Source organism: Meles meles, chromosome 19 (genome assembly GCF_922984935.1).
Source record: "Meles meles chromosome 19, mMelMel3.1 paternal haplotype, whole genome shotgun sequence".
NCBI lineage: Eukaryota > Metazoa > Chordata > Mammalia > Carnivora > Mustelidae > Meles > Meles meles.
This window is the reverse complement of record NC_060084.1, coordinates 51,900,547-51,928,435: the sequence shown is the minus strand read 5'-3', so window position 1 is coordinate 51,928,435 and position 27,889 is coordinate 51,900,547. Positions and strand designations below refer to the sequence as shown.

The 27,889-nt window shown below is 56.6% G+C and overlaps 1 protein-coding gene across 1 annotated transcript; it reads right to left on the bottom strand.

Moving 5' to 3' along the window:
• Positions 1 to 1,887: 1,887 nt before the first annotated feature.
• Positions 1,888 to 27,889, bottom strand: PRR12 (proline rich 12). The gene is given in 16 exon segments (XM_045989122.1): positions 1,888 to 2,867; positions 3,106 to 3,201; positions 3,299 to 3,445; positions 4,814 to 4,911; positions 5,020 to 5,145; positions 8,477 to 8,928; positions 9,171 to 9,304; positions 9,552 to 9,668; positions 17,650 to 17,962; positions 17,964 to 18,033; positions 20,003 to 20,669; positions 21,202 to 21,745; positions 21,747 to 24,516; positions 24,601 to 24,762; positions 25,699 to 25,811; positions 27,337 to 27,889. Coding segments are annotated over 16 exon segments (6,042 nt in total). The 5' UTR covers positions 27,423 to 27,889; the 3' UTR covers positions 1,888 to 2,720.

Genomic DNA, 27,889 nt, shown 5'->3' with positions numbered 1-27,889 from the left:
AGGATGATAGGGCCCTGCCGCCTGCCTTCTGAACAACCCACCCACTTTTGATAGCAGAGCTCTGATCCAAGGCAACGCTGATCGTGGAAATTTTGGCTCCAATCGGAGGTACTAGCCCAGAGCCTTGTGCTACAGGCCATGGTTCAAGGACACCAAGGTCCATCCTCACCTCTCCCAACTCCGTTAATTCTAAAGCTCATGGGCCATCCTGACTCTCCCATTAAGACCCTTAAATGTGGGGCGCCCGGGTGGCTCCGGGTTGAAGCCTCTGCCTTTGGCTCAGGTCATGATTCCCAGGGTCCTGGGATCGAGCCCCGCAGGGAGCCTGCTTCCCCCTCTCTCTGCCTGTCTCTCTGCCTACTTGTGATCTCTGTCAAATAAATAAAATCTTAAAAAAAAAAAAAAAGACCCTTAAATGTTACTGTAAAACCAGGGCTCTGGAGTCATTCACCTTGGTGACAGTCTAGACAATATCCAAGGTCACAGAACACTCGGGGCTCCTTCTCAATTTCACCAAGGGAATCTATCTAGAACACAGATGGTCTACCCTTAAATCACACCAGGTCAGTACCCACTGACCAGCCATCATTGGTGCTGAAGCCAGAGTTCTAGAATACCAAGAATCCCTTCTTGACAATGGTCCCGGCTCTCAAATGCCAACGGCTTACTCACTGCTCCACGCTGGGTTCCAGCTGACCTCCAAATTGTTAACTCTTATTCTAGAACGCTGCTCCTCAAACTTGAGTATTAGAATCCTCCTGAGATATTACTGAAAAGTGGGTTCTGACTCAGCCGATCTGAGAATCAGTCCCAGAGTCTACATTTCTACAAGCTCTTGCGGGGAGGCGGGGGCTACTGGGGGTGGGGACGGATGGACAGAACTCCCAAGGGCGGCAAATCACACTTCGAGCAGCAAGTGTCCAGAACACAGGAATCCATCCACGTCTCAAATGCCAGTCTGCTCGTGACCCTGCAGTTCCAGGGTTCAAGATTACAAGAGATCCACCCTTGAGTCCACACTAGGCAGCCAAGAAAAAAGCTGGTCAACTCCCAACACCTGCCACAGTCTACAATGGTCTGAAAACACATCCAAAAGTACCTACACTTTCCCCTTTTCGAAGCAGAACCGAAACTCCCTTCAAGTGGGTACTGGGTTCAAGGACCCCCTGCCCATGAGCAGTATGCAGGAAGCAATGCTGTTAGGATAGAAAATTCTGCTGGCTTCTTTCTCACTCTCTCCCTGGGATCCCCTGCTCTGGGGGAAGCCAGCTGCCATGTTGTGGAGACCCCCAAGGTGCCCATGGTGAGGTGCCCACGGCACAGAAATGCAGCCTCCAGCCCGAAGGCGATCCACACACCTTAAAAGGGAGCCACCTCGAGGCACCTGGGTGGCTCAGTCAGTTGAGTGGTTGAGCCTGTGCCTTCAGCTAGGGTCACCATCCTGGAGTCCTAGGATCGAGTCCCGCATCGGGTTCCCTGCTCTGGAGTCTGCTTCTCCCTCTGCCCCTCACTCCCTTCTCATGCTCGCTTTCTCTCAAATGAATATTTAAAAAAGTTAAAGTGAGCCACCTTGAAAGCAGATCCTATGACCTCAGTCACTCCCCGGAGGGGCCACTGTTCCGGCAGACTTGACTGGACCCTCACAACAGACCCTGGGAGGGGACCACCCAGTGGACCTGCACACATTTCTTGTTTTAGGTCACTAAATTTCGGGGCGGGGCGGTGGTGGCTGATTTTACACAGCAAGATGTAAGGCATACAACGACCCCAGCCCGGCCACTTCTGGGGGCTTCCAGAGAAGCCTCGCTGCAGTTCCAGACCCTTTCTGCCTCTGCCACCCCTGGGCCCGCCCAGACGCCGCGGGACAGAGGCACTCCAGCCGGCTGATAAAGTGTTTGCTGTTGGGTTTTCGTTTGGCTGGTTGTGTGTACACAGTGTATACAAGTTGAGTTGTACAGAAGCCCAAGAAAGAGCAAGAGACAAAGGGTGGTCGGGAGGTAGGAGCAGAGGGGTTGGGGGGAGGGGAGGGGAGAGGAGACGGATAAAAAATAGAACCACATCCAGACAACAAGGGGATGGGGTGGTAGGGGAGGGGCAGACACAGACAATCGCAGTAGAAAAGGAGCAGGAGGGCCAAAGGGAGGGGACCATTCTCCCCCCTCCACCTCCCCAGCCCCTCGCCCCAGGTATGTACAATAAATAAGATTAAAAATAATTAACAAGATGCGTTTTCCCCCTCCCACCCAATGCCGAATGCCCTGGGGAGGGAATGGCCTTTAGCAAAGATCTTGGCCTATGAAGGGGGGGATTGGGGGGAAGGGGGGTCCCCCAGCTCTCTGAAGCCACCCCGCCCCCCTCAACCATACATAGACTTTTCCTATACATTATGTACAAGGTGGAGGGGGCGGGGCTATGGCCATGGAGAGAGGATTGGGGCAAGGTGGGGAGGGAAACCGTTACTAAATAGACATTTATACATATATATAAATAATTTCTCTGTACACCGGACAGTGGGAGGGCGGGGGGGGGGGAGTGGAGGGGGTGTGGGAGAGGGGAGGAGTCGAACTTTGAACCCTGCCCTGTGGGGGCAGCATGGACACACCCTGACCAATGACCCCCCCCTTCCCTGGCAACAGGGCCCAGGGGGTTAGCTCCTGAGGACACAGTTCTGTCCCAATTCTCCGTTCATGGAAGAGGTGCTTCCCCAGGCTGGGCGGGGGTCACCCACAGCGGCTGTGGGCCTGTGCTTGGGCCAGCAGGTCGCTGAAGGAGTCGAAGAGCTGTTCCAGCCACGGCTGGTTCCGCATGCACTGCTGGACCACCTCCTCCTGGCCCAGGTCCTCAGCGCCGCCTTCGATGGCCAGGGTCTGCAGGGCGTTAGACAGGGAGCTGTGGCGGGCGGCCACCGGGGCCTGGAGTTCTAGCAATCGATGTTCCAGGGAAACGGGGGCTGGAGCGAGACCCCTGGCTGGGTCTGAAGGAGGAGGGGCTGGAGGTCTGGACTCCTGGGTCTGAGGGAGGAGGGGCCTGGGGTCTGGACCCCTGGATCCAGAGCAGAGCCTGTGGGGCAGAACCCCAGGGCACCGCGTGCCGCGGTGGGCTTACCTGGTCCCGGCAGCGCAGGAAAGTATGGTACTTATAGTGGTGGAGGGAGTGGTAGAGCGTGTAGTATCCCGACTTGTCCAGCTCCACCTTGAACTCCTGGGACAGACGGAGCAGAGAAGCCTCACGCCACTGCCCAGTGCGGAGCAGCTCCTGTCCCCAGGTGCCTGTGCCGCCTGCCCACCCCCAGCCGCACCTGGGCTCGGACCACGCTCCTCTTGAGTTTGCTGAGCGTCTTGCGGTTGTACGGCTCCCCCGCCGGCCGCAGCCGCACGGCCCCCTCCTCTGGGGAGCCCTCCCCGCTCTGCTCCACTTGCAGCTGGGGGAACGTGTGCAGGGCGTCCTGTGGGAAGCCGAGCGGTCAGTGGGATGTCCCCCTGGACCCACACTCTCCAAATGCACCGCTCAGTTCCGCTCAGTTCTCAGCTGCCTCCGTTTCCCTCGGGGCGCAGATCAGGAGACCCTCGGGAATCCTGGGTGTCTCAAAGGACAGAGGAGCCTAGGCCTGTCTGGTGACCCTTCTACTGAGCTTTGGGGCCGAGCCCAGCTTCTCGGAGACCGCTAATATTCCACTCAGGGGGGCGCCTGGGTGGCTCAAAGGCTCAAAGGCTCTGCCTTCGGCTCAGGTCATGATCTCAGGGTCCTGGGATCGAGCCCCACATCGGGCTCTCTGCTCAGCAGGGAGCCTGCTTCCTCTCCTCTCTCAGCCTGCCTCTCTGCCTTTTTGTGATCTCTGTCAAGTAAAGAAATAAAATCTTAAAAAAAAAAAAAAAAAAATTCCACTCAGGATTCTCAGCCTCAGCCTAACATCCTACTCAGAATTTCGAGACACAGCCTCAATTCCAGAATCCCCACTGCCAAGAGGACACTCCATCCCAGAATGTTAAAACCAGACGAAGACTCCATCCCACCATACCCAGACTTATCCTAATATTCCGCCACAGAAATGTTAACCCTGGGATAACACCCTACCCAGACCTGTCAGAGCCAGACTAACTCTCCATCCCAGAACTCTCGGTCACCCTGACATCCCATCCGGACTGCCAGAATCAGATTCATTACTTTTATCCCGTATCATCTGGGAGACTAACATCCCACCAAGAATTTTCTGAGCCAACCGAAAATCCACCCCAGAATTCCCAGATCCAGACCAGGACCCATCCGGACATTTTAAGGCCAGACTAACACTCCGTCCCAGAATTCTGTTGTGTTAACATTGTACCCTCAAGTTCTCAGCCCCACACAACACTCCCCATCAGAATTTTCAGAGCGGCCCGAATATTGTACCCCTGAATCTGAGGCCGTTCCAGAAAGGAAATCGTACAAGTGACTTAACAGTGAGGCCTGAGACACCAAGAATCCCACATGACAAGAGAAGCCATACCACTGTCCCCCAGCAAGGCCTCGGCCACCCGCTGTCCCCAAAACCTTCCCTCCATAAACTCTGCTGGGCTTTCCCAGCTGTGCACCCCCAACCTTCGCCAAGTCTCTGGATCTCTCCCCACCGACCAAGCCCCCTCCATCTCAGTGGGCAGAGACCACTTCCAGCTGGAGCCCCGCCCTTAGCTCTGCCCCTGGCCAAGCCAGAACCTTCTAGTGGCTGCTCCCTTCAGGGTCTGATGCTCTGCGGATGCCATGACTCACTCATACCCATCTCTTCCGATCCCCCCCGCTGGGCTCCAGACCCCTCCCACCCAGGCCCCACAGGCACCTGCAGGGCTGGGCTCAGTGACAGCCGCTTCAGGACTTTCTTCTTGTGCTCATTGAGGAGACCATCGATCTTCCGCATGGGCGGCAAGTACAGCTCGTCTGCAAGATCAGGAGGTGGCATCAGGGGATCTGAAGCCCCACCGTGCACAGGGAGGGGGTGGGGCAGAGCGGGAGTGCCAGAACCTTTTTCCCCAGGCCTCGGCTCACCGTGCGTGTCTTCCAGAGCCTGGATCATGTCTGGGTCGAGGGCTGTGCTCACCAACATCTCCACGTAGCTGCGGTACATCTCCCGCATTGCCCGCGTCTTCAGCAGCCGCCCAGGGACTGCCCGCTCTAGGGGAGAGGGGGATGAGAATGGGACCCAAGCTCACGATTCGGCCTTCATCGGAGGCCACCTGGGTGGCAATGTTCTACGTACCAGGGTCAGAGAGAAACCCCCGTTTTCAGGGAGCCCTGAGTCCCAGCGCAACACGCTCTAGGGGTGGGAGTCACGGGCATAGATGGTAACCAGTTCGGCCTGGCCAGCCAGGGAAGGTCGGTTCAAGGTCAGCCAGGAGCTAAATCTTGACTGATGGGGAAAAAAGCATTCCGGGCCAGTGAACCTCATGTTTGACTACTCCCGTGTGGCTTCAATAAAGTCTAAAGAAGCAGCATAATCGGTTTCCAAACCAGCGAAGCCACTCAGAGATCAGATCACAAAGGACAAGACTGTGGGGAGGAGGTGGGAAGTGAAGAGAATAGGGGCTTTTCGTGGTGGGTGCAAGGGAGCCATGGGAAAGCTGTGAGCAGGGGAGGGGCAAGGGTTAAGTGTAGAAAGACCCCTCGAGGCCATGTAGGGGATGGATCAAAGGGATGAGACCAGAGACCAGAGGCCAGGATAATGGACCACATAAGAAAGGATGAAGACGTAGCAGGGCCATAAGGACAAAATCCAGAGATGGAGGACAGGAGGACAGGAGGGCCAGAGCTGGGGACTTCCCAGCTGTGGAGGTGAGGGAGCAAAGGCTTGTGTGCCGGGAGATCTGGCCTGCTGACTGAGTAGCCAGTGGGGCTGTCCCTGAGATAGAGAAATTGGGACAAGGAACTCAGTGGGATCCAGAGGGAGGGGGTTTGGGGGAGGCCTGGAGGGGGGCCAGGGGGAAGAAACTAGCAAGGCTCACTGGGAAGCTGAGCCTGCCAAGTGAAAGGTGAAGCAACAAGGCCAAGGTCAGGAGTGAGGGACACTCACATGAAACCCAAGAAGGAACATCGGGGAGAAAAGAGAAGCAGTTGGCACTGAACGGCCCTAAAACGTCCCTCAGGAAGAGGCGTGAGAAATGTCCATTTTGACTCATCCACATGGAGGGTCCTTGGTGACAGTCATTTCAGGGGCCAGAGTGAAACCCTGGCAGTGGCTGTCAAACTCCACCAGGCCTTGGCCCGAACCCTCCTATGGCTCTTATGTCGCTCAGGGTAAAGTCCTTCCAGTGGGACCACAAAGCTTCAGGACTCCTGTACCTCCAAGATCTGGTCCTGTTCCTTCTCTGCCCTCACTTCTCACCCTCTCCTCTTACTCACTCGCTCCAGCCACTGGCCTCCTTCCTGATCCCCAGACACGCCCAGCCTGGAATGTTCGCTCTCCCAGTCACCCAACCCCAACCCTGCTGCACTCAGATCTCTGCTCCAATGTCATTTCCAGAAGCCTTCCCCAGCTCCATCATCCCCCGAAAACAGCCCCCGCTATACCACCTGGATCTTCTGGACCGGAAATGCTTTTCTGAACTGCCTTTAAGCCTGGCCAGTCTTACCCTGACCATTTTCCTCATTGTTTTGTGCTCTGTTACATAACATGTTTATCTGATGGACTCCCCCAGCTAAGACTGCAAGCTCCCATGAGGATACATGTTTTTGCTTATTCTGTTCACTGCTGGAACCTCTTTCATGGCATGAAGTAGGTACTCGATAAAGATGTGTAGAACAGGGCTCAGGAAGCCAAATGGGAGTGGACTAGAGGAGGTGAGAGAAGACAGTAACTGCAACGTCCTTCTAGAACATCTATGATGAGTTTAAGGAAGGAAAGAGTGTCAGCCTGGGCACACGGAGGATCCCTGCTCTCAGACAAGCAAGGAGGTTAGTTCTGCCGGCTTCTGGGCTGCATGAAGCATGAGTCACGTTCACTTGCTCCTGGTCCAATGGGCTGAGGCCAGACAGACCCAGACCCAGACCCATAGTGCCCCTTGGCAGGGGAGCCGCTCCCATAAGAGGGTGGAGTTCAGCTCCTCCCCTTTGGAGCGCTCAGGAAACTCAGAGCTGTCCATGCATCTCCATACTGGGATTACTCACAACCACTAAGGAGTAGAAACAACCCAGAAGTCCTATCAACTAGTGCCTGGAGATACAGGGTGGTCTATCCATCCACAGAGTGGGATCGTACTCAGTCGCAAAAAGGAGTAAGGTCTGACACACCTACCACGCGGATGAACCCCAAATGTTAACGCCAAGTGAAAGACACTAATTACAAAAACCTACACGTTATAGGATTTCCTTATGCATAATGTCCAGGAAGGGAGTGATAACCAATCGATATAAGGGTTCTTTTTGGGGTATTGAAAGTGTTCTAAAATCGACTGCCAAGATGGATGCCTAGGACTGTGCTAAAAACCACCGCATTTTATGTTTTTAAGTACGTGAACTATACAGTGTGTAAATCGTTGAAGAAAAAGGAAAGGGAAATTGAAGGCCAGAAAAGGAAAGACCTGAAAATCTGGGCCTTTGCTAAATGTCCTCCCTTTCGGCACCCTCACGACATCCCCTTTAACTGCTTCCACCTGGCATGATCTGGCATTGCTATGCACAATTAAAAGACTGCATTTCCCAGGCTCCCTTGCAGCTAGGTGTAGCCATGTGACCCAGTTCTGCCCAATGGGACAGGAGAGACAGCATATGTGCCACGCCCAGATCTGGCAACTTGAAAGAAAGGATCCAACCCCCCCATTCCCTGTCCTCCGACTCCCTTCCCACTGACAAGCGTGCGGCTTTGGGGCTGCTGAGGTGCCTCTGATCACATGCTTGAGGACAAGAGGCAGGCGGAAGGCAGAGGAAAAGAAACAAAGACTCTGGACAACTTAAGAGCCTCTCATTTTCCAAGAAACCAACACCTAAGTCAGGCTTTGATGGAAAGCGACCTCACTCATTTGACTGCCTGCACCCTTTAGTCTCTGTTACACCAGCTACCCTTGGAGCACCTGGGTGGCTCAGTCGGTTGGGCAGGGTTTGGCTGGGGTGGGGATTTCAGGGCATGAGATCAAGCCCCAGCTCAGCGGGGAGCCTGCTTCTCCCTCTCCCTCTGCCCCTCCCCGTTTGTGCTCTCTCCCCCCTCAAATAAATAAACAAAATCTAAATAAAATAAAATAAAATAAAAATAAATAAATAAAAGGTTTAAAAATAACAGTATCTACTTTGTAGCCCTGTTATGAACATCGCACAAGTTAATCCGGGTACAGAATTTAGAGAAGACACCCATCCCAGTTAGGTGTCACGTGACTGACAAATACCACGATTATTTTAATTTACGAACTCTCGCTGCTGCAACCCTGTAGCCCGCACTCGCCCACACCTCCTCCCGATGCTGGGGATTCACTTCCTGAGGCCTCCCGACCCGCCTCGTGGCTCCCGAGGGCCTCACCATCCTCGCTGGGTGCTCCCGGGGATGACTCGGAGTCCGAGGAGCTGCCTGGCGGACCCCCGCCCGCAGAGGCGTTTCCCGCCGCCTCCTTCAGCCACTTCTTCCTCTTCTTGGGGGGCGGCTCAGCCTTCACCTTGGTGGGCCGGGCCTTGGGCAGCCGGGAGGTGGCGGGCTGTCCCGCGGTGAGGCTCCGCTCGGGCCGAGTCTGCCGCCCGCCTGCGCTCCGCTCTCCCCGGACCGGCCGCTCCCCGCGTGTCACCCGCTCCTTCTCCTTTTCCTTCTCGAGGGGCCGCGGTGGGGACGGCTTCTCAGGAGCAGGGGGCGCGGGCACGGGTGTCTCAGGCGTCTGCTCTGGGGGCTTCTCACATACCGTCTTGTCAGTGGTCTCAGGCTTGGGAGGTGGTGCCGAGCTGCCCCCAGCAGACGCAGGGCCCTTGGCCTGCCCGGAGCGTCTGGAAGGGAACGCGGAAGGGACTAGATGCAGTCGGCAGACCCTAAGAAACCCCAATGCTTCTCTTGAGATCCCCGTCACACTGAGCACAGAACCAGCTTCCCCTCCTGCCTCTGTCTGCCCCCCAACCCCAGACCTGGGTGCTTTTCTTTCTCTCTCTGGGCCTGTGTCCACTCTCCCTGCCTCCACCTCTTTTCTTGAATGTTCCATCCCCATGCCCATCGCCCCCGCCCACCAGGGTACCTGACGGGCACCGGGGGCCGGTGCCAGGGTTTTCGGGCACAGACCCTCACATAATCCTTCTTGTTGACATTTTCGAGGAACTTGACGTAAAGGCGCTGATACCGGTTTTTCGCGTCCCCAAAATATCCCAAATACTATGGAGGGAAAGAGGCACGTGAAGAAATGCTTCACCCACAGCAGCCAGGCAGCCTGGCATCCTGATCCCCGAAACTTCCACCCCTCCCGCCCCCCCACAATAGTTCCTCGGTCTCCTGGAGGTGGCGCCTCCCTTTGGGCCACCCCCTAGAGAAGCGGTGAATCCCAGCCATGCATGGGGGGGGCTGCTCCCCCCCCCCCGCCTCCCAGGCCTCCCCGAGTCCTCACTGCCCCCTCCAGGCTTACATTACTGGTGGCACAAAACTGCCGCTGCCCGTCCTTGATCTCTGGAGTGAATTTCTGCAGCAGGGCCTTCTGCACTCGCCAGATTGGGGGGGGCTCCCGCCCCGTCTGCAATGCCAGCTGAGGAGGGGTGCCGAGAGGCCAGCTAGGTCAGCCCTCGTTCCTGCCCTCCCTGTCCCCAATTCCTGGGTCCTACATTCTCCCTCGATAACCCCTTCGAGAAAAGGCACTGTTGTCAACAGGTATCACCGCACACTGGCCAGAAGGTGTCTCGGCCCTAGGATGGTCTCAGCCCTGGGGAGGCAGCTCGAGGCTGGCCACGTCCTCCCCACCACCCCAAGCTGCGGCTTACCCAAGACTCTCAAACAAGGTGTTCCTTCTTGTGCTACAAAGTTTTAACTGTTACAATGTTACAGGAAGATGGCCTTTATAAAGTGACTTAAAGTAATGTCAATGCCTGTGCACCTAGCCACCATCTTCCAGACGCCGTGCTGGCCCTGGGGTACAGTGGGAAATGAGACCGACTGTGCCTTTGATGGGACCTTCGTCACAGAAACAAGGCAGACAAGCAAATAAAACAGAGTAAGGTTGCGGCTTTGTGCCAAGAACAGACAGGTGACCTGCGGCCACTTAATTCATCCCCCTCTCCAGGACAGGGCAAGACACAGTGATATGAGGCTCCCCCATCTCCACTCCACCTACACTCAGATGAATGCCCCACCCCGAGACTTGTGTGACCCCCGCAGCTGGACGCTGGAAACTGAAGGCTATGGGTCAGACCCAGTGTGTATAATCTGGGGAGTAAGGAGCATAGCAGGAGAGCCAGACATGGCCCCCCAAAATGACAGCACAATAAGCACATGAATGGCAGACACCCCTGCCCTCCCAGACACTGCGGAAGCCTAAAGGAAGGACCTCAGATGCAATCTGAATCCAATAATGCTTCCTGGAAAAGGTGACACCTAAGTGAGTCCTGGAAGGACAGTCTTCTGTGAGCAGGCTGAGCAATGACACGGGACAGCGTGGAAAAGTGTGGGACGGGACGCCTGGACAGCTCAGTCTGCTGAGTGACTGACTCTTGGTTTCAGCTCAGGTCGTGATCTCAGGGTTGTGGGATCCAGCCCTGCATGGGGAATCCACACTTAGTGCAGGTCTGCTTCCCCTTTTCCCTCTGCTCCTCCCCCTGCTCACTTTCTCTCTCTCTCGTAAATAAATACAACCTTAAGAAAAAAAAAAAGATGCGGCAAGAAATGTGCACTGGGTATTGTGATAACCCACAGATGAACGGAAGTTAGTCCCTGTATTCAAAGAAATCACACTCAAGTAATAACAGGATTCAGATGACAATTTCAATTGATTGGTCATGCCTCAGAACCAGCCCCAGCCTAAGTGCTGCGATGAATTGATGATGTCTGACCCTGGCAGGAGCTGTGACACTGGGGTCTGTTTGTCAGCTATCCACTGCCTACTCCTAGTTTGGGTCAGTGGTTTCGCATCCATTTTTGTGTGTGTGTCGGTGATTTTGTGCATCCCTCAGATCAACTTGTGGAGTGCCAAGAAGAGATGACAATAACCTGATGAGAATGAGGTCTAAAAGGGCTCTTGGGGACGCCTGGTTGGCTCAGTCGTTAAGCATCTGCCTTCAGCTTAGGTCATGATTCCAGGCTCCTGGGATCAAGCCCCACATCATGCTTCCTGCTCTGCGGGAAGCCTGCTTCTCCCTCTCCCACTCCCCCTGCTTGTGTTCCCTCTCTCGCTGTGTCTCTCTCTGTCAAATAAATAAAATCTTAAAGAAAAAAATACACCAAAACTTCTCAAATAAACAGATAGGTAGATAGATAGATAGATAGATAGATAGGCTCTTGGCTTAAGTCACAAGAGGCAGGACGAGACAGGAATGCAGGTGCCCTGGCCCCAAATCCTTTTCTCCAGCTACCCTATGGTTCCCAGTCCGCCCTCCTGGTCACCTTGGGAAGTCAGGTCAGAGGCCCAAGGGTTGGGCCACGTGCTGCTGTGCTCCAAAACCTTCTAGGGCCCCTAGTGCAGGCTCCACAGTTTGGCACAGTGAGGCTTTGCCTCGGTTTCCTTTCTCTTCTCTTGCCCCTGCCCCACAGGCCATCCAGATCTCTCCAAATTCAGCAGATGAACCCCAGACTTTGGGATTCTCCAGGTTTTTGCATATGCAGTGCTCTCCCACCCCTACAAACGGGTGCCTTTTGCCTCTCAGTGTTAACATGATTGTCCCCATTCTAGTTCTCAGAAGTCGGCAAGAAAGCCAGAGCAACCCTCCCAGCCAGGGAAGACCACCCCGTCTCTTCCCACTCCCCAACTGGCCTCCTCAAAGGCACTGACTGATTCTCTACCTAAACTCAGGCCCCTTGGCTTACCACACCCCAACTGAGCTTGGTGGCTTTCCCAGAACCACTCTTCCTCTCTGTGGTCATCACATTCAACCCCTGGCATCAGCCTTACCTGATCCCCAACCAGAGCCAATGAGCCCTCAGGCCGTCCTTCCCACCCCTCCTGGTGTCAAACCTATCACTGACCACACCCACTTCTCCTGCCCCCCTGCCCCCATGGAAGCCACAGCTGATTGGAAGAGACCTGACCACGCAGCCAATCAACAGGCAAATCACTAATCCTATCTTGGCCCCAAATGCTGAGCTGGACCAATCAGATTCTCTTCTGGGAATGTGAACTCTTGAGAAGCAAAGACAAGGGCAGTAAGTTGCAGGACCGGAATGAGCCAGAAGCACCTAGCAGGATGATAGTAAGAAAGCTTTGGGGCCCCTGGGTGGCTCAGTCATTAAGCATCTGACTCTTCATCTCAGCTAAAGTCTTGATCTCAGGGTTGTGAGTTCAAGCCTCACAGTGGGCTCCACGCCAGGTGTGGAGCCTACTTAAAAGAAAAAGAAAGAAAAAAAGAAAGGAAGGAAGGAAGAAAAGCTTCATGCTCCATTAACAGAGGAATCAGTGTCACAGGACTGAGGTGGCAGACAGACTGCCATCAGGCCTAGACACCTCCCCAGCCACTGCCCTGCTAGCCAGGGGCCCTAGCAGCTACTGGAAAACCCAAAAGTGGACTCTCCAGCAGGTGCCCATTGATCTCACTCCGGCATGACCTGGTAGCTGCCTACCTTCCCGGGTTCAGCACTCACAACACAGCCACTCAACCCCTTCAAACACCGTGTTTTTGCTCACGACACAACCTTTGCACCCTGCTCCCTCCATCGGGACCGCCTGCCCCCTACTTTTCTCCATCCAGCAAACTCTTACAAGCTCAGCATTTACACGCTCTTAAATCTTCAACATCTCCAAGAACTGGAAGTTAATGTTATCAGTCCCACTTTATAGCTGGGGAAGCTGAAGCAGAGAAGAGGGCCAGCCTTGTGCTAATTTGGCTGCCCCAAATATGTTCCATGAGTAAAAAATACACCCAAGATTTCAAAGGGTTGATATGCAAAAAAATGTAAAACATCTTGTTAGCTTTTTCTACGTTGATTACACGCTAAAATGATTGTTCTAAATAAGCTTTGTTAGAGAAAATACACTCTTGTGGCTAATCTCACCAATTTTTAAACTTTTTAATTCTTTTTCTTTTAGGAAGGCTCCACACCTAATGTGGGGCTTGAACGCAGGACCCTGAGATCAAGAGTCACGTGCTCTACTGACTGAGCCAGCCAGGCATCCCTCACTTTTTTTTAAGCATGATACAAGAAAGTGTAAAATGACGTGTTCGTGGGCGCCTGGGCAACTCAGTCAGTTGGGCGTCTGCCTTCAGCTCAGGTCATAATTCTGGAGTCAGTCCCAGGATCAAGCCCTGAGTAGGGCTCCCTGCTCAGTGGGGCACCTCTTTCTCCCTGTGCTCCATACCCTGCTTGTGCTCTCTTTCAAATAACTAAAGAAAATCTTAAAAATAAATAAATAAATAAATAAAATGATGTATACAGCCCACGACATTTCTATTAGACTACCACTGTTCTGGAAAAAACTAAGGCCTGCTGCTCATTTTCAGAGATCTTTAAAATAAGAATGGTTTCTAATTTTTTTTTTTTAAAGATTTTATTTATTTATTTGACAGAGAGATCACAAGTAGGCGAGAGGCAGGCAGAGGGAGAGAGAGAGAGAGAGGGAAGCAAGCTCCCTGCTGAGCAGAGAGCCTGATGTGGGACTCGATCCCAGGACCCCGAGATCATGACCTGAGCCGAAGGCAGCAGCTTAACCCCCTGAGCCACCCAGGCGCCCCCAAGAATGGTTCCTAATTTTTAAAGGATCGGAGGCACCCAGGTGGCTGAGTTGGTTAAGCAACTGCCTTCAGCTCAGGTCATGATCCTGGAGTCCTGGGATCGAGTCCCACATCAGGCTCCCAGCTCAGCAGGGAATCTGCTTCTCCAGCTGACCTCCTCCTCTCATGCTCTCTCTCTCTCTCTCTCTCTCTCTCTCTCAAATAAATAAATAAATAAATCATCTTAAGATAAAAATAAAGGATCGTAAAAACAGAACAAGAAGATGTAGCAGAGATCCTGCACCCTGCAAAGCCTAAAATATTTACTAGCTGGCACTTTATAGAAAAAATGTGCCCAGCTTTGCAGAGAGAAGTAAGCAAAGGGACACCTACTGGGTGCCACCCACAGTTCCATGGAGCTTTAAGGCCTGGATCTTCCGTTACCCGAGGGAGGTACTAACGGGATCACCTCTATCACCAAATCCATAGTCAGGGAGGGTCGACATCAGCCCAGCCCAAAAGTGGCAGAGAATGAACCAGTCAGGTTAAGGCCAAAGCTGGGCTCTCAGCAACGATGCTGCCAGCCTGCCCGGGTCTCCAATGTCTGCAGAAGTGATTCAGTCCTGGGGCTGTGTGTCCCCCCATTGTAATGCACGCTCGTGTTGTATTTTAAGCATCTGAGTCCTTGCCCGGCCTCATGCCAGCTGGGAGGTGGTGTCGGATGGCTGTGGTTCCAATCCCAGCTCGGCACCCCCCAGCCGACGGAGTCCCTCTCCGAATGTGAACTTCCTCATCTGTAAAAGCCCTGTTCTTTCGGCCCAGGGCTGGGCTCCCTGTCACATGTGCCACTGCCATTGTCAATGTTGGCCAGAATGCACACAGAGAAAGGTTGAGTCGGGTGCTGAGAGCCCAGGCTCCTGGGGCCAACAGAGCCAGTGTGGATCCCAGGCCACGAAAGTCTAGGAAGGCTACTGTGGCACTCTGCGCCTCAGTTTCCTTCCCTGTAAAACAGGAATAGTAATCCCAATCATGAGAGGTGATCATAGAGATAAAACTTGGGGGCACGTTGGTGGTTAGGCATCTGCCTTTGGCCCAGGTCATGATCCCAGAGTCCTGGGATCGAGCCCCACATCAGGCTCCCTGCTCAGTGGGAAGTCTGCTTCTCCCTCTCTCTGCTCGTGCTTGCTCCCCCTCTCCCAAATAAATAAATAAAATCTTAAAAAATAATAATAAAAAAATAAAGAGAAAACCCGGAGACAGCGGTGAACATCACACAACAATGTCAATATACTTAATGGCACTGAATGGTACCACTTAAACATGGTTAGGACGATAAGTTTCACGATATGTAAAAGTTACCACAACTAAAGTAAAAAAAAACGATGGGTACCTGGCTGGCTCAGTCCTTAGGGCACATGACTCTTGACTAAGGGTCGTGACTTCTAGCTCCATGTTGGGCGTTAAGCTTGGTTTTTAAAAAAATTTTAACTAAGTTAGGGGGCGCCTGGGTGGCTCAGTGGGTTAAGCTTCTGCCTTTAGCTCAGGTCATGGTCCCGGAGCCCTGGGATTGAGCCCAGCCTCAGGCGACCTGCTCAGCAGGCAGCCTGCCTCTCCCTCTGCTTGTGCACTCTGTCAAATAAATACATAAAATGTCTTAAAAGGGGCGCCTGGGTGGCTCAGTGGGTTAGGCCTCTGCCTTCCGCTCAGGTCATGATCCCAGGGTCCTGGGATCGAGGACTGCATCGGGCTCTCTGCTCAGCAGGGAGCCTGCTTCCCCCTCTTTCCCTGCCTGCCTCTCTGCCTACTTGTGATGTCTCTCTCTCTCTCTGTCAAATAAATAAATAAAATCATAAAATGTTAAAAAAAAGTCTTAAAAGAAAATTAAGAACAAAAAAAAAAATTGCACTAAATTCCTCGTTCTGACCATCTTCCTTGCTTGTCCCAGCTGAAGATAAATCAGCTTCAGAAGTCACGAAGTTAACATGAAGCAACGTGGGGAGCCTGGGTGGCTCAGCTGGTTCAGCGTCTGACTCTTGGTTTTGTCTCAGGTCAAGACAATCTTAGGGTCGAGAGCTCGAGGCTGGCATAGGGCTCTGAACTCAGAACAGAGTCTGCTCGAGATTCTCTTTCTCCCTCTACCTCTCCCTCTGTGCACTCTCTCTCCTTCTCTAAAACAAATAAATAGGGGTGCCTGGGTGGCTCAGTAGGTTAAGCCTCTGCCTTCAGTTCAGGTCATGATCTGAGGGTCCTGGGATCAAGCCTCACATCAGGCTCTCTGCTCAGCGGGGAGCCTGCTTCCCCCTCACTCTCTGCCTGCCTCTCTGCCTACCTGTGATCTCTGTTTGTCAAATAAATAAATAAAAATCTTAAAAAAATAAATACATTGTTTCCCCCCAAAATCAAATAATGTACCCAAGACATAACGGCAGTGATAAGGATCGCGAGGGATGCAAGAGGAAGGAGCAGGAAATTCTGGGATTGCTGGCTGGTTTGGAGAACATGACCAATCACTCTGGCATTGTGCTTTGTAATTCCCTAATATACCTTTCATCAATGTTCTTTTGGGTGAAGCAACCACCATGCAAAAAAAAAAAAAAAAAAAAAGACAAGGTATGGAAGATAGAACATGACGTCTGGAATTGGTGGGGTAGGGCAGGCGGCAGAATGTGCCCGATCAGAGAGAAAGAAGGACTAGCCAGGAAGGGACGATGCTGGAAGCTGAGGGATGGGTACATACATTCCCGTTACTCTAGCGGCTCTACTTCTTCCACAATAAGATGGAATAAAAATCATACAGCAGAAGACAATTAAGTTCACCTCACAGAACACATTTACAGCAAAGCATAACAATGGTTGTTAACCTGATAATGAATTCGTCCCACAATACCTCCGTCTTAAGAAGCCACACCAGAGAATAAATTAAACTTGATAATGTTCATCAAGGGCCAAATATTGGCCCCTTGTCAATGTTCAGTCTGTGACACTAATAGGAAAAAAGGCCGTCATCTATGGTGTCACCATCAAGGTGAGGATGGCTTGCCACCAAGGACTTGTTCAGGCTCACGGCTTCCCAGGAGAAGCCTTACATGAGCATCTCATGTCACCTAGCCTTGTCAAGCACCTATGCTATGAATCCTCTGATCCAAAAATCTCCCTGTCCAATGAACCGAGTACAGCAGCAATCAGCAAGTTTTTCCCATAACAGAGCAGATAAGAAAGATTTTTGGCTTGATGGGTCAGCTAAGCTCTGCCTCAACTACCTCACTCTGCCATTGTATGGGGAAATCAGCCCTAGGGGATTTTAAATGCATGGGCATGGGTTGTACGCCAATAAAACTTTATTCATAACAACGGGCAGGGGTCTGGATTTGGCTCCTGGAGGTCACAGTTGGCCAAGCCCCAAAGCAGGGTCAATGGAAGCAGGAAATGGGCCGATCTGCAAAGAGTGTTTTAGATGCGGCCTCACAGCCCCAAATCATTGGCTATTACAAGTACAGATTACAAGCCTGTGTGTGTGTGTGTGTGTGTGCGTGTGTGTATTCATAGAAACATTTTGTTACTTCCTCAGTTTCCACCATCATACTACACGTTGCAAAGCAGACTGGCTCTCTTGGCTTGTGCAATTAAACCTTCACTGAAACCAGCACCTGCCTGCCTTGTTCCTTATTGGAACCCCAGTGCCCAGAATGTCTGCAATAAATGTTAACAATCGCTTTCTCCCATTTCCAAGACCTCCCCTCCCCAATATCAGAGCCGGGCGCCGCCGCCCATCAGTCTGGGAATTCAGGACGGGCCCCGCTGAGCCTGTCATCCAGCAGGCGCTCTGTCACCGCTCTGGGGCCAAATCCCGCGGGCCCAGCTTTCAGACACACTCACCTTGAGAGAAGGGATGTCCTCCGCGCGGATGACAAACTCATCGCGCTCCCGGAAGATGCCCTCCCCGCCGCTCTCACCGGCCTCCTCATCCGTCTCCCCGCACACGGCCGCTGTCTCCTGCTTCTTGGCCAAGTGCAGGGGTCGTGCGTCCGGTGGCTCTGGCTCCTCCGGGGACGGGGCAGCGGGCTCCTCGGGCGCGACGGCCGGCGGAGGCGGCGGCGGGGCGGGCGGCGACGGCAGGGGCGGTGGGGGCGGCGAGCTGGGCACCGGGGCCACCAGGGGGGGCGGCGAGGGCAGGGCTGGCGGCGGGGGGCGGCGGAGGTGGCTGCGGCGTCGGGGCGGGAGGCGGCGAGGGCGGGGGCTTCTCCTCCAGCAGCGGGGGCTCTGTGGGCGAGAGGCGCATCAGGGCAAACCCCCTGGGTGCGGGGAGGCCCACTCCACCCCCACTGCATGCGCGGGTCCCTCAGGTCTGCAGTCAGTGCCGGTCAATGTCAATCAGTATCTGCTCTAAGCCCTTTCAGGCTCCTCCCTTCCCCAGGGTCTTCCTGCTGTGCGCTCCCATCCCCCTTCTGATCAACTCCTAACACCCCAACACCCATCGCTGCTCCAAATCCCACTCATCTCCACTTCTTACTCTTCTGCTGTTGCCCTTTGCCTGGTCAAAGATTGTATCTGTCCCCTCCCCTTTTTTTTTAAAGATTTTGCTTTTAAGTAATCTGCACACCCAACATGGACTCGAACCCACGACCCCAAAATCAAGAACAGCATGCTCCACCGACTGAGCCAGCCAGGCACCAGGGCCCTCCCCTCCCGGACTTTTCATACCCACTTCTGTCCCCAGATAGCCACAGGAAGTCCAGGTTCCCTTCTTTCTCCAACGTCCTACTAAGCCTTCCCACCTGGAAATGGGGCTCTGTCCCTCCCCATCTTTTCCTGGCTTCCACATACTCCCCCGCTTCTGTCTCTTTGGGTAGTTAATACCATTACACAATGTCCCTCCGTCAAAATCAGTCGTCCTTTGTCCAACCACCAACCCTTCCTCATCCCTCAACTGTCTCCCACCACAGTCCATCTCCCCCTTGTCTCCCCGAGTCCCTACAAAGCTCCTTGCCCTGCCCTGACACAGCTCCTAGTTCCTGAATGCCATTTACCATCCCCAACACCTCTCCTCTTGTCCCTGAATGTCCCTTCCTATGCCAACAGCTCCTCAGCTCCCCCAAAGCCCTTCCACTCTGTCGAAGTCCCTCCCAGAGACCCCTTCCCAGCTCCAGCACTAATTCAGAGTCCCTGAATTTTCGTCCTGTTGTCCCTTTTAGTCCTGAAACACCTCTTAGTTGCCTCAAAGCCCTTGCTGGCTCTCACCTCCCTTTTTTTTTTTTACCTTTCCTCCCAATTCCCCAATCATTCCTTCTGTGCCTCTACCTCCCCGTTTCCTGCTCACAAGTCTTGTCCCTTCCTCCATCCAAGATCTTCCCTGCCCTTTCCTCGGACTGCTCTCTACTTGGGATCATTACTGCCCTGACTCCCCATGGGTTTTTCTAACCTCACCCTCTGACGCCTTAAAATCCTTCCCAACCCCTAAAACTGCTTCTTCTCCATCGCTGTGTCCTTAGCCAGGAGCCTTCCTGACCCTTCCAAGGTTCTCACCCCCCAGGGCTTGCAGGCTTCAGCAAATCGTGACACTGCTCAGAAGGCCCTGGTAGTTCTCATCTCTACTTTGGCCTCAGATCGTCTTGTTCCCTTGCTCCCCGTTTCCCACCTTCCTACAATCCCTGAGAAGTTCCCTCCGTTCCCTAGGATGTCTCTGAGCCCTCAAGCCTCCTCATTAATTGTCCCAAATGTCCCTCTCGGAATCAATGCCTCCATTTCCTCCCATCCAAAGCACCTTAAATTTTGTCCAAAGCCTCTTTCGGGACAGACCACCATCCAGACCCTGCATACCCCCAGCCTTTTCCTCTCACCACCCCCCTCAAGACCCACTTAATCAATGTTCCAGTCTCTCCCTACCGCCCCCACAGACGTTCTTCTGTCTTTTACCATACATCTCTAAATCCTAGCTCCTTCTCAGGCCCCATATCCCCTGGCAGTCCTCAGAACCTCTCAGTACCCTTTCACCTCCCTGTATCCATCACTTAAAACCTGTTGTTTCCCAGCATTCTCCGGTGCCCACCTTGGGGCACCTAAAGCCCACTTAGCATCTGTGGACAGGTCAGAAAATGAGTCCTTTCTCGCACCAGGTGTTTGCCCTCAATTTGTGAACTCGCAAATCTCCTTCACCTACAGCGTGACTGATGCCTCTTACACAGTGCGCGACCTGCACGACCCACCCCCAAACCATCTTTCCAGAGCTCACCGGGTGTGCCATTGCTGCTGGCACTAGGGAGCCCCGGGAGTGGCGGGGGCCCTGGCACCGCAGCCTCAGCTGCCAAGGAGGGCACGTCTGGGGTGGAAGTGTCCTTAGGCCCAGCGAGGGGTGGGTCGTCAAGCGCGGAGATGGCCGAGGAGATGCTCTCCTGCAGGTCCCGGTTCTTGGCCACTGAGTCTTCTTCATCGGAAGAGAAGGAGGGCAGCGTCTCCAGGTTCCGCTTCAGCTCCTCGTCTAGCCGCTTACAGGGTGAAGGGCAGCCCAGCCCCAGCCCCTCGCTCTCAGCCGCCTCCAGTGCACCCCCCAGCCCAAAGGCGCCGGCGGGCGGGGGGTGTGGCACAGTGGGGGCGGTAGGAGGCTGGGGCTGCAGGCCACGGGCGGGCACGGAGGGCGGCACACTCTTGGGGGGGCTGAGCGGGGGTGTCAGGCCAGCCTGGTAGAGCGGCGGATGACGCTTGCCAGACTTGAGGAAGTCCAGGAAGGAGGCCATGAACCCAGACTTCATCTCTGGCTGCTTCTCCTCCACCTCCTTGATCTTGGCCTCGATCTTCTCCCGGGTCAGGCTGGAATCCAGGCTGTTGTGGTCAACACCGGACACAGCATCGCCTGAGGAGGCTCCCAGACCCTCGCCGGCCTTGGGCACAGACAGCTTGATCTAGGTATCAGGGCAGTGGGGAGTCAGGGTCCACAAGTCTGGGGTCCCAAGTCCCCTCCCTGCTCAGAGGCCAAGGTGCAGGCCCCCAACACTTCCTCAAGGCCTAGATCACTTTCCAACTTTCAGCCTGTAGAACCCTAGAATCAAAGCCCCCAGACCCCCTCTCTCAGGTTCCAGAATGACAGGACTGGCATTCCTCCCTCAGCATTCATTGACCCCTCTTAGCCTCCAGCCCATGAATCCAACCTCGAGACCCTCCTCCCACAAGACCCAGGAATCCAGAAACCCCCAATCACGGCTCCTTCAAGACCCAGAACCTAAGAACCCAAGCTTCAATCCCCTGTGCTTCCCCTTAGACCCTGAAGTCTCGATACTCAGATCTCTGATGGTGGAAGCCTAGAATCCCAACCCTCAGGTTCACTGCCACCAAGGCTCAGGAATATAAACCACAGCCCCCAACACACCCCCCAACTGCGGTCCCAAGCCTTTGCCTTCTCCAAACCTTAGCCATCTGGACCCCAGTCCTTCTCACCTTAAGTGGCTTCAGGGGCTCCAGCCGCGTGCCCCCTGCCTCATCAGCCTTCCTGCCCCGACCACGGCCCCGGCCCCGAGGTTTCTTGGCCCCATCAGTGAGCGTGGAGGCTGAGGCTGGCCCAGCAGTGGCGGGGACCTCCAGTGGGCGGATCCGGGGCCTCCCCCGGGGCCGGGGTGGGCCATCACGCTTAGCCTTTGTGGGCTTGCGGCCACGGCGCCTGGGGCCATCCGGGCCTGGGTTGGGTGGACAGAAGTCGATGTCGCCCAGGGGTGAGAGGGCTGGGCGGGAGCGGCAGCTGGACACCAGGTCGGGCAGGCGCCGAGGGTTCAGACGGATGTCAGCGGGCACATCGGCCTTGTCCTCATCCGCCTCAAACTCATACTCCTGGGCGTACAGCTTCTTGGGTGTCTGGAAGGGCGGGTCACGGCGCCGCAGCAGGTGGAAGGACGACGTCTTGAGCAGCTTCTTTGGCTTGGTAGAGCAGAAGATGGGGGAGGTGAGGCCTCCCTTGGGCTCCGAGGCAGGCGGCGGTGGTGGCGGGTGGCGGCGGTGGTGGCGGGGCCGCCTGGTGGGGCCCGCTCTGGATCAGGCCCAGAGGCTCGGCGTTGACCGTGGAGGGCAGCTCAGGCGGCTTGCTGGGGTCCAGGCCCAGGCCTGGCGTCTCGGGCCCGGCTCCAGACGCCCGAGCAGGGCAGTAGGGCCCGTAAGGATCATAGGCTGGGGGGCCTGGAGGCGGCCCAGTCCCCGCCTTGGGATCACCCTCGTCCTCCGGCGGCCCGGCCTTGCCATAGTCATCCGCTGCCCCTCCGCCAAACATCTCCTCCATGGTGGGGAAGAAGCTGCGCTCCTCATCTTGGAGCAAGGAGTCAGGAAAACAGATGGACGTGAGTGGCACAAAGCGGGGGGCCTTGGTGCCCTGCGGGCTGGGGCTGCGGTAGGCACCAGAGGGATCCTTGCCCTCGGTATTAGGTGGGCCCACGCCAGTGTCACCGGGCCCCGGGGGCAGCGGCTCCAGGGCCCCAAGCAATTCCTGCATGGTGCCCGGTGGCTCCAGACTCTCCTCGGGACGCAGGCGGGGGCTGGGGGCACCGGGCTCCAGGCCGTGGCTGCGGAGGTGAGCCTCGAGCTGGAGGGGCATGGGTGGTGGAGGCGGGGGCGGCGGCGGGGGCGGCTGGGGTGCTCCGTCGCGGGTGGCTGACTCCAGGAGATGAACGCCAACTTTGGGGGCGCTGGGAGAGGGGCTGGGGGCATGGCTGAGGACTGAGGGGAGCAGCTGCGGGGGTGGAGGTGGGGGCAGCACCAGTGGGAGGTCAGGGCCCCCGGCCTCCAGGAGGAGGCCGTGGGGTGTAGGTTGAGCAGGCTGCGCTGTGGGAGGTGGGGGCGGTGGACTCTTTTGGAGGAAGGCGCCCAGCTCCTTGGCACCTGCCCCATAGTGGACAACTGACGTGGCCAGCCCCTCCGGGGTCTCGCCGCCCCGTTCCGGCCCTTTCTTCTTCTCCTTCAGCCTCCCCAGGCCCAGCTCCAGGGCTGCCGTGGTACCCTCATCAAGGCTGCCACTGCTGCGGATAACGCTCTGCAGATGATACCTCTGGGGGTCTTCCTTAGCCAGCTCGTAGGGCGTGCCCGGTGGGCCCCCGGCCCCACCACTACCCCCAAGTCCCTTGGAGGCATCTGCCGCCCCATCTTCCCCCACCAAGCCATCTGCCCCTGAGGTCCGCGGGGGGCTAGGAGCCTGCAGGAGATGCTGGATGAGGAATTCCTCATCTTCCGTGCGCTCAGCAGGAGGGCCGCCAGGCCCCGCCAGCAGCTCCGAGCCATCCCCCTTGCCTTTGTAGCCCCCTGCTCCCGCTGCATAGCTGCCGGCTCCTGGGGGTGCCAGGAACGGGGCCGACGCCAGGACGGAACTCAGGTATTTGCCGGGGGCCCCCGGAGAGCCGACTCCAGGTGGGCGGCCGGGGGCAGGTGGCGACTGCAACGGGCGGATGATGTGAGAAGGGCTGGCCTCCCCACCACCCCCCAGGGAGCTGGGCCCCCAGCCACCTCCGTGACCCGAGAGCGCAGGGGAATGGCCAGTGCTGTAGCTGAGCGAGGGGCTGGCCGTTGGCAGCCCCTGGGAGTGGGCAGCTGGCCCTGGGTACGGCTCACCCTGAACCCCATAGAGCTGCCCCTGCAGCTGATCTGGGGAGTAGCTCTGGCACGTGGCTAGGCCGGGAGGTGGGGGGCCACTGGGAGGCTGCGGGGGCCCCCCTGAGTAGCTCGGGCCTTTGCTTAAGTCCTGGGCTTGACCCCCTCCAAACCCCTGCCCATAGGCCTGGGGTCCTAGAAGCCCTTGGGGCTGACCAGGGGAATAGGCTTGGCCACCTGCCCCACCAGCCCCAGAGGCCTTCCCGGTGGCATAGGCTGCTGCTGGCCCACCCAGACTCTGGCATTTGGGTGTGGCCGTTGAACGGGGCGGTGGGGGTCTGTTGGCAGCTCCCGCAGCCGCTCCATAGCCGCCTTTGCCCGTCTTGTAACCGGGCGACTGAATGATGGGGCGGTAACCTCCACCGCCACCCCCTGCCCCACCTCCCCCAGCCGCCTCAGGGCCCGCAGCCCGGCCCGATGCTCCAGCCGCCGCTCCACTGGGCCCAGCCTTGCTAGGCTCGCCAGCACCAGGGGAGGGCTCCCCACCGCCCAGGGGGCTGCAGGCCAGGTTAGCCCTGTGGCCCATGGAGGGATAGCTGCCTCCACAGCTCAGATAGTGCTGGAGGGCGTGGGCTGGGGGCGGCGGGGGCTGGGCACTGGCGGGCCGCTGGTAGTGCTTGATGACGGTGTCCTGGCGGGGCAGGGCCCGCTCGGGTGGTGGGGGGCCTGGGGCAGCACCCGAGAAGTTGTACAGCTGTGGGGAGGACTGTTCAGCGGCGGCGGCAGCGGCAGCAGAAGAGGAAGCCAGCAGGTTGAACTGAGTTGGGAGGTGGCGGGGAGGTGGCGGGGGGTCTGGGGGGCCGGGGCGGTACGGAGGGGTCTGGGCCGGGCCAAGACCAGCGGGCCCCAGGACACCGCCCCCCGCCAGGCGCTCGAAGCCCAGCGAGGATGGCACTGTGGGTGCCTGCGAGGGCTTCAGGTGCAACACGTCATGAGGGGACAGGAGCCCGTTAGCTGGGGGGCTGAATGGGGGGTCTTGGAGGCTGAGGGATGAGGGCACTGGGAAGGGGCGGCTGCCGAAGGAAGCCGGGTGCTGGTAGGCCGACAGGGCAGAGGAGGATGGAAAGGTGCTGGAACCCGGCAGGGCGCCTGAAATGAAGAGCTCCGTGGGGCCCGGCGTGTGCATGGCTGGGGACGATGGAGAAGACCACAGGTCAGGGCAGACCACATGCCAGCCCCACCCTGGCACTCCTGGACCGGAGTTAGGCTTACCTGTTTGCCAGGAAGGACTGCGGAACTGGGAGAGGAGAGAGGAGGCAGAGGGGCCAGGCTGGGGGCCCCGGGACTCCAGGGCCGAGATGAGGTTCATGACGGAGGCGTCGGGCCCTGCTGAGCCCGCGTGGTGGAGGCCAGTGTCGAAGAGTCCAGAGAGGCCTGGCCAAGGACAAAGGGGCAGAGTCAGCTAAGTGGCAGAGTTGAAAGGGAAAAGGAAAAGGCAAAAACAAGCTGGGCCAGGGAAAGGGGCTGGAGAAAGCAAAAAGGGAGGTTCAAAGAGGATCAAGTAAACACAGCCAAACTAAGGAGACAGGGCTGAGGACAACGAAGGGGAAAGGGGAGCCAATCAGCAGGATGAAGTATACCCCAGTCATGAGGGCAGGGAGCCTAGGAGAGGAAAGGTAGGCAAAGGAGGGGGGCAGGGGAGACACAAAAGAATTTGGGCAATTCTAGCAAGGAAGGGAAAGGCCACTTAGAAGCACTGGGAGGACAGGCCAAAAGGGGTTGATTGAAAGTGGAAGAATCCCAGAAAAAAAGGAGGGGACAAGAATAAAGGGAGGGAACCAACCAGGAAAGTTAAGGATCAAATGGGACAATATAACTCCTTATTGGTTCAGCCAGGACGAAGGGAACCAACCGGAAGCCCTAGAGGTAGGTCTACCCAGGGAAGAATAAGGTGGTGGGCAAACCCAGGAAAAAAAGGGAAGGTCCAAAGACTTAGGCCCACTCAGGAAGAAAAGGAATCAGGAAGAACGAATTCACAGGACCAAGGAGCCAAAAGGACGGGCAAACCCAGCAGGAAAGGACTGGGGTGGGATAGAGAGGAGGAAAAGCCTGGAAGAGAAGGTGGGATTTGGGGGCTGAGGGGACGGGGCCAATTGGAGCGAAAGAGGCGGGGCCAGAGACAAGGGTGGACGAATCCAGCGTGAAATTGAGCAGGGACCAGCAGCCTCAGAGGCAACCAATCAGAGGAGAGGTAGCAAGGGGCGGGCCGGGACACAGGGCACGGCCAATTAGGAGGGGTGGAACTTTCAGCAGCCAACCAGCTGCCTCGGAGGGAGGGCCAGCCCAGGCGGGGCAGGACGGGGGCCGTACCTGCCGGGTGGTGGTTGGTGGCATAGCTTTGCAGTGGGTGGGGGGCCGCGTAGGCCTGGCGGTGTAAGATGTCGGTCTCGGGGTGCGAGGTCCTGGAGCTGCCATAGACCAAGCTGGGAGGAAGGGAGAGATGTTAGGGTGTCCTCCAAAGCTGCCCTAGAAGGGAACTCAGCAAATCCCCCGGGGTGAGGGGGGAAATCCTCCAGCTGACTGGGGGTTATCCTAAGGAACCTTGGGCCCTAAAGGAAAGAAGACAAGGGAATCGGGGTACCCAACGAAAAGAGCCATGAAACATTCTCCAATAAATACACCCCAGATAGTCTCACGTTTACAAACACAGCCATGCACAGAGACGAGACAAACAGAAGAGGGTGAAGAGTCAGAGGAAGAACCTCAAGTTGAGAATGTGAAAGGCATGGACCTCCTACCGAGCCCACCACCCCCTGGATGACACAAGGCCCTGGGGCCAACCTGAGAGGTGCATAAGGAAGCCCACTCTACTGCACACACGTGGGAACACATGGCCCTGAACTTCATGGGGTGATGCAAACAGTTGGGAGAAGGTAGATTGTTCCCCAAACGGCTGGGATGGGGGGTGGGGGAGGGATAGGACTAGGGGAAAGTACCAGGTACAAGTGCGAACAAGAACAACGTCCATCCCCCGGGGTTGAGGTTCAAATGTATGGCCCACTGCAAACCCAGGTATGTGTGCAAATGACGATCCAGCTCACTCGTGGGGAAGGAAACATACAGAGCGCTAAGTCCCAAATGGAAAATCCTAACACATGTGGGATCATGCCCAACCACGCCGGGTAACCCAGGGGGCGGGGGCCTGGGGGCAGGTGAAGAGTGAGGGCAGAACATACACATCAGGAAAGGGGCTGATTCGCAGGTGAGCAGGCTACCAACTAAGCACGCACAGGGCCCACGCTCACACACACAACCACACACCACGGAAATATCTGAATCTTCCCATGCAACGGCCCCGATTCATGGCTCGGACTCGAGAGGTCAAATACTCCACTCCTCGCCATCAACTAGGATTCTCTGCCTTTGGGGGTGGGGGAGCTAAAGGGGGCGTGTCTCAGATTCCAGGACCCCCCCCCCTTACACACACAGAACCCCAGCTTGGAAAGGGGGCGGGGCCCTGTGCCCACTCTGCGCGCGGAATTTCGGTGGGGGGAGGCCGAGTGGCGCGGCCTCGCGCAGTCCCGGAACAATAGGACGGGAGGGGGGGAGCCCCCCAGCTCTGCGTTCTAATTCTCCTTTCCATCCCACCTTAGCAAGAGCAGAGCCTGGGGCGCAGGGGGTAGGAATCAGCAAGCCGGGAATCCAAGGATGGGGGGAAATCCAGGCCTTGCTTCACCAGTCCCTCCCACCTTCCCGGGGCCTTTCCGTCCGAAATTATTTTGCACCCCCATTTTCCCGCTGCATCTCTCCCTTTGCATGCCGGAGCTGGCTTTGGCGGAGTTTGCAATTTGCAAACTGGGGCGGCGGCGTTGTTGCAAACCGAGGAAGGCCGCTCCCTTGCAAGCCGGAGGGGAGTTTGCGATGCACGCGTCGCCAGGCGGGCCAGGCCCGGCCCGGCTGGGCCCCCACCCCTTGGCCCCTTCCTCCAGGCCACCCTCGGCTCCTTACCTAGCTTTCGCTGACCTCTCGTAACTCCATCCCGCCCCGGCGCCGAGCGGGTCCCCGAAGCCGGCGCTGGGGTAGTTCCTGTCCATGAATTGGCCGCGGTGGAAATTGGGGGGAGGGGGAGGGAGGGAGGGAGGGAGGGGGCGCGCGCGCGCTCTCCTCCGCCGCCGCTCCCTCCGCTGCTGCTTTTTTTTTTCCCTCTCTCTCTCTCTCTCTCTCTCTCTCTTTTTCTTTGCAGCCGCCGAAGGCCCGGGAAGGCCCCGGGCTGGGGAGGGAGGGGGCAGGGGCGGAGGGGCGGGCAAGGGAGGGGGTGCAGCCGCCGAGCCAAGGAGGGGGGAAGGGGGGTTCCCCCTGGAGGGAAAGGGGGTAGGAGGGACCCCGCTGTCTCCGCCTTTGCCCCGGCGCTTGCAAGAGAGAAGGGAGGGCGCGCGCTCAGGAGGGGGCGTCCCGGGCGGCCCCGGGGTGGGTGCGGGCGCTGGGTGCTCGCTCTCTCGCCGCCGCCGCCGCCGCCTCCTCCTCCTCTGCGCTCACGGTGCAGCCATCTTTGCACAAGGCG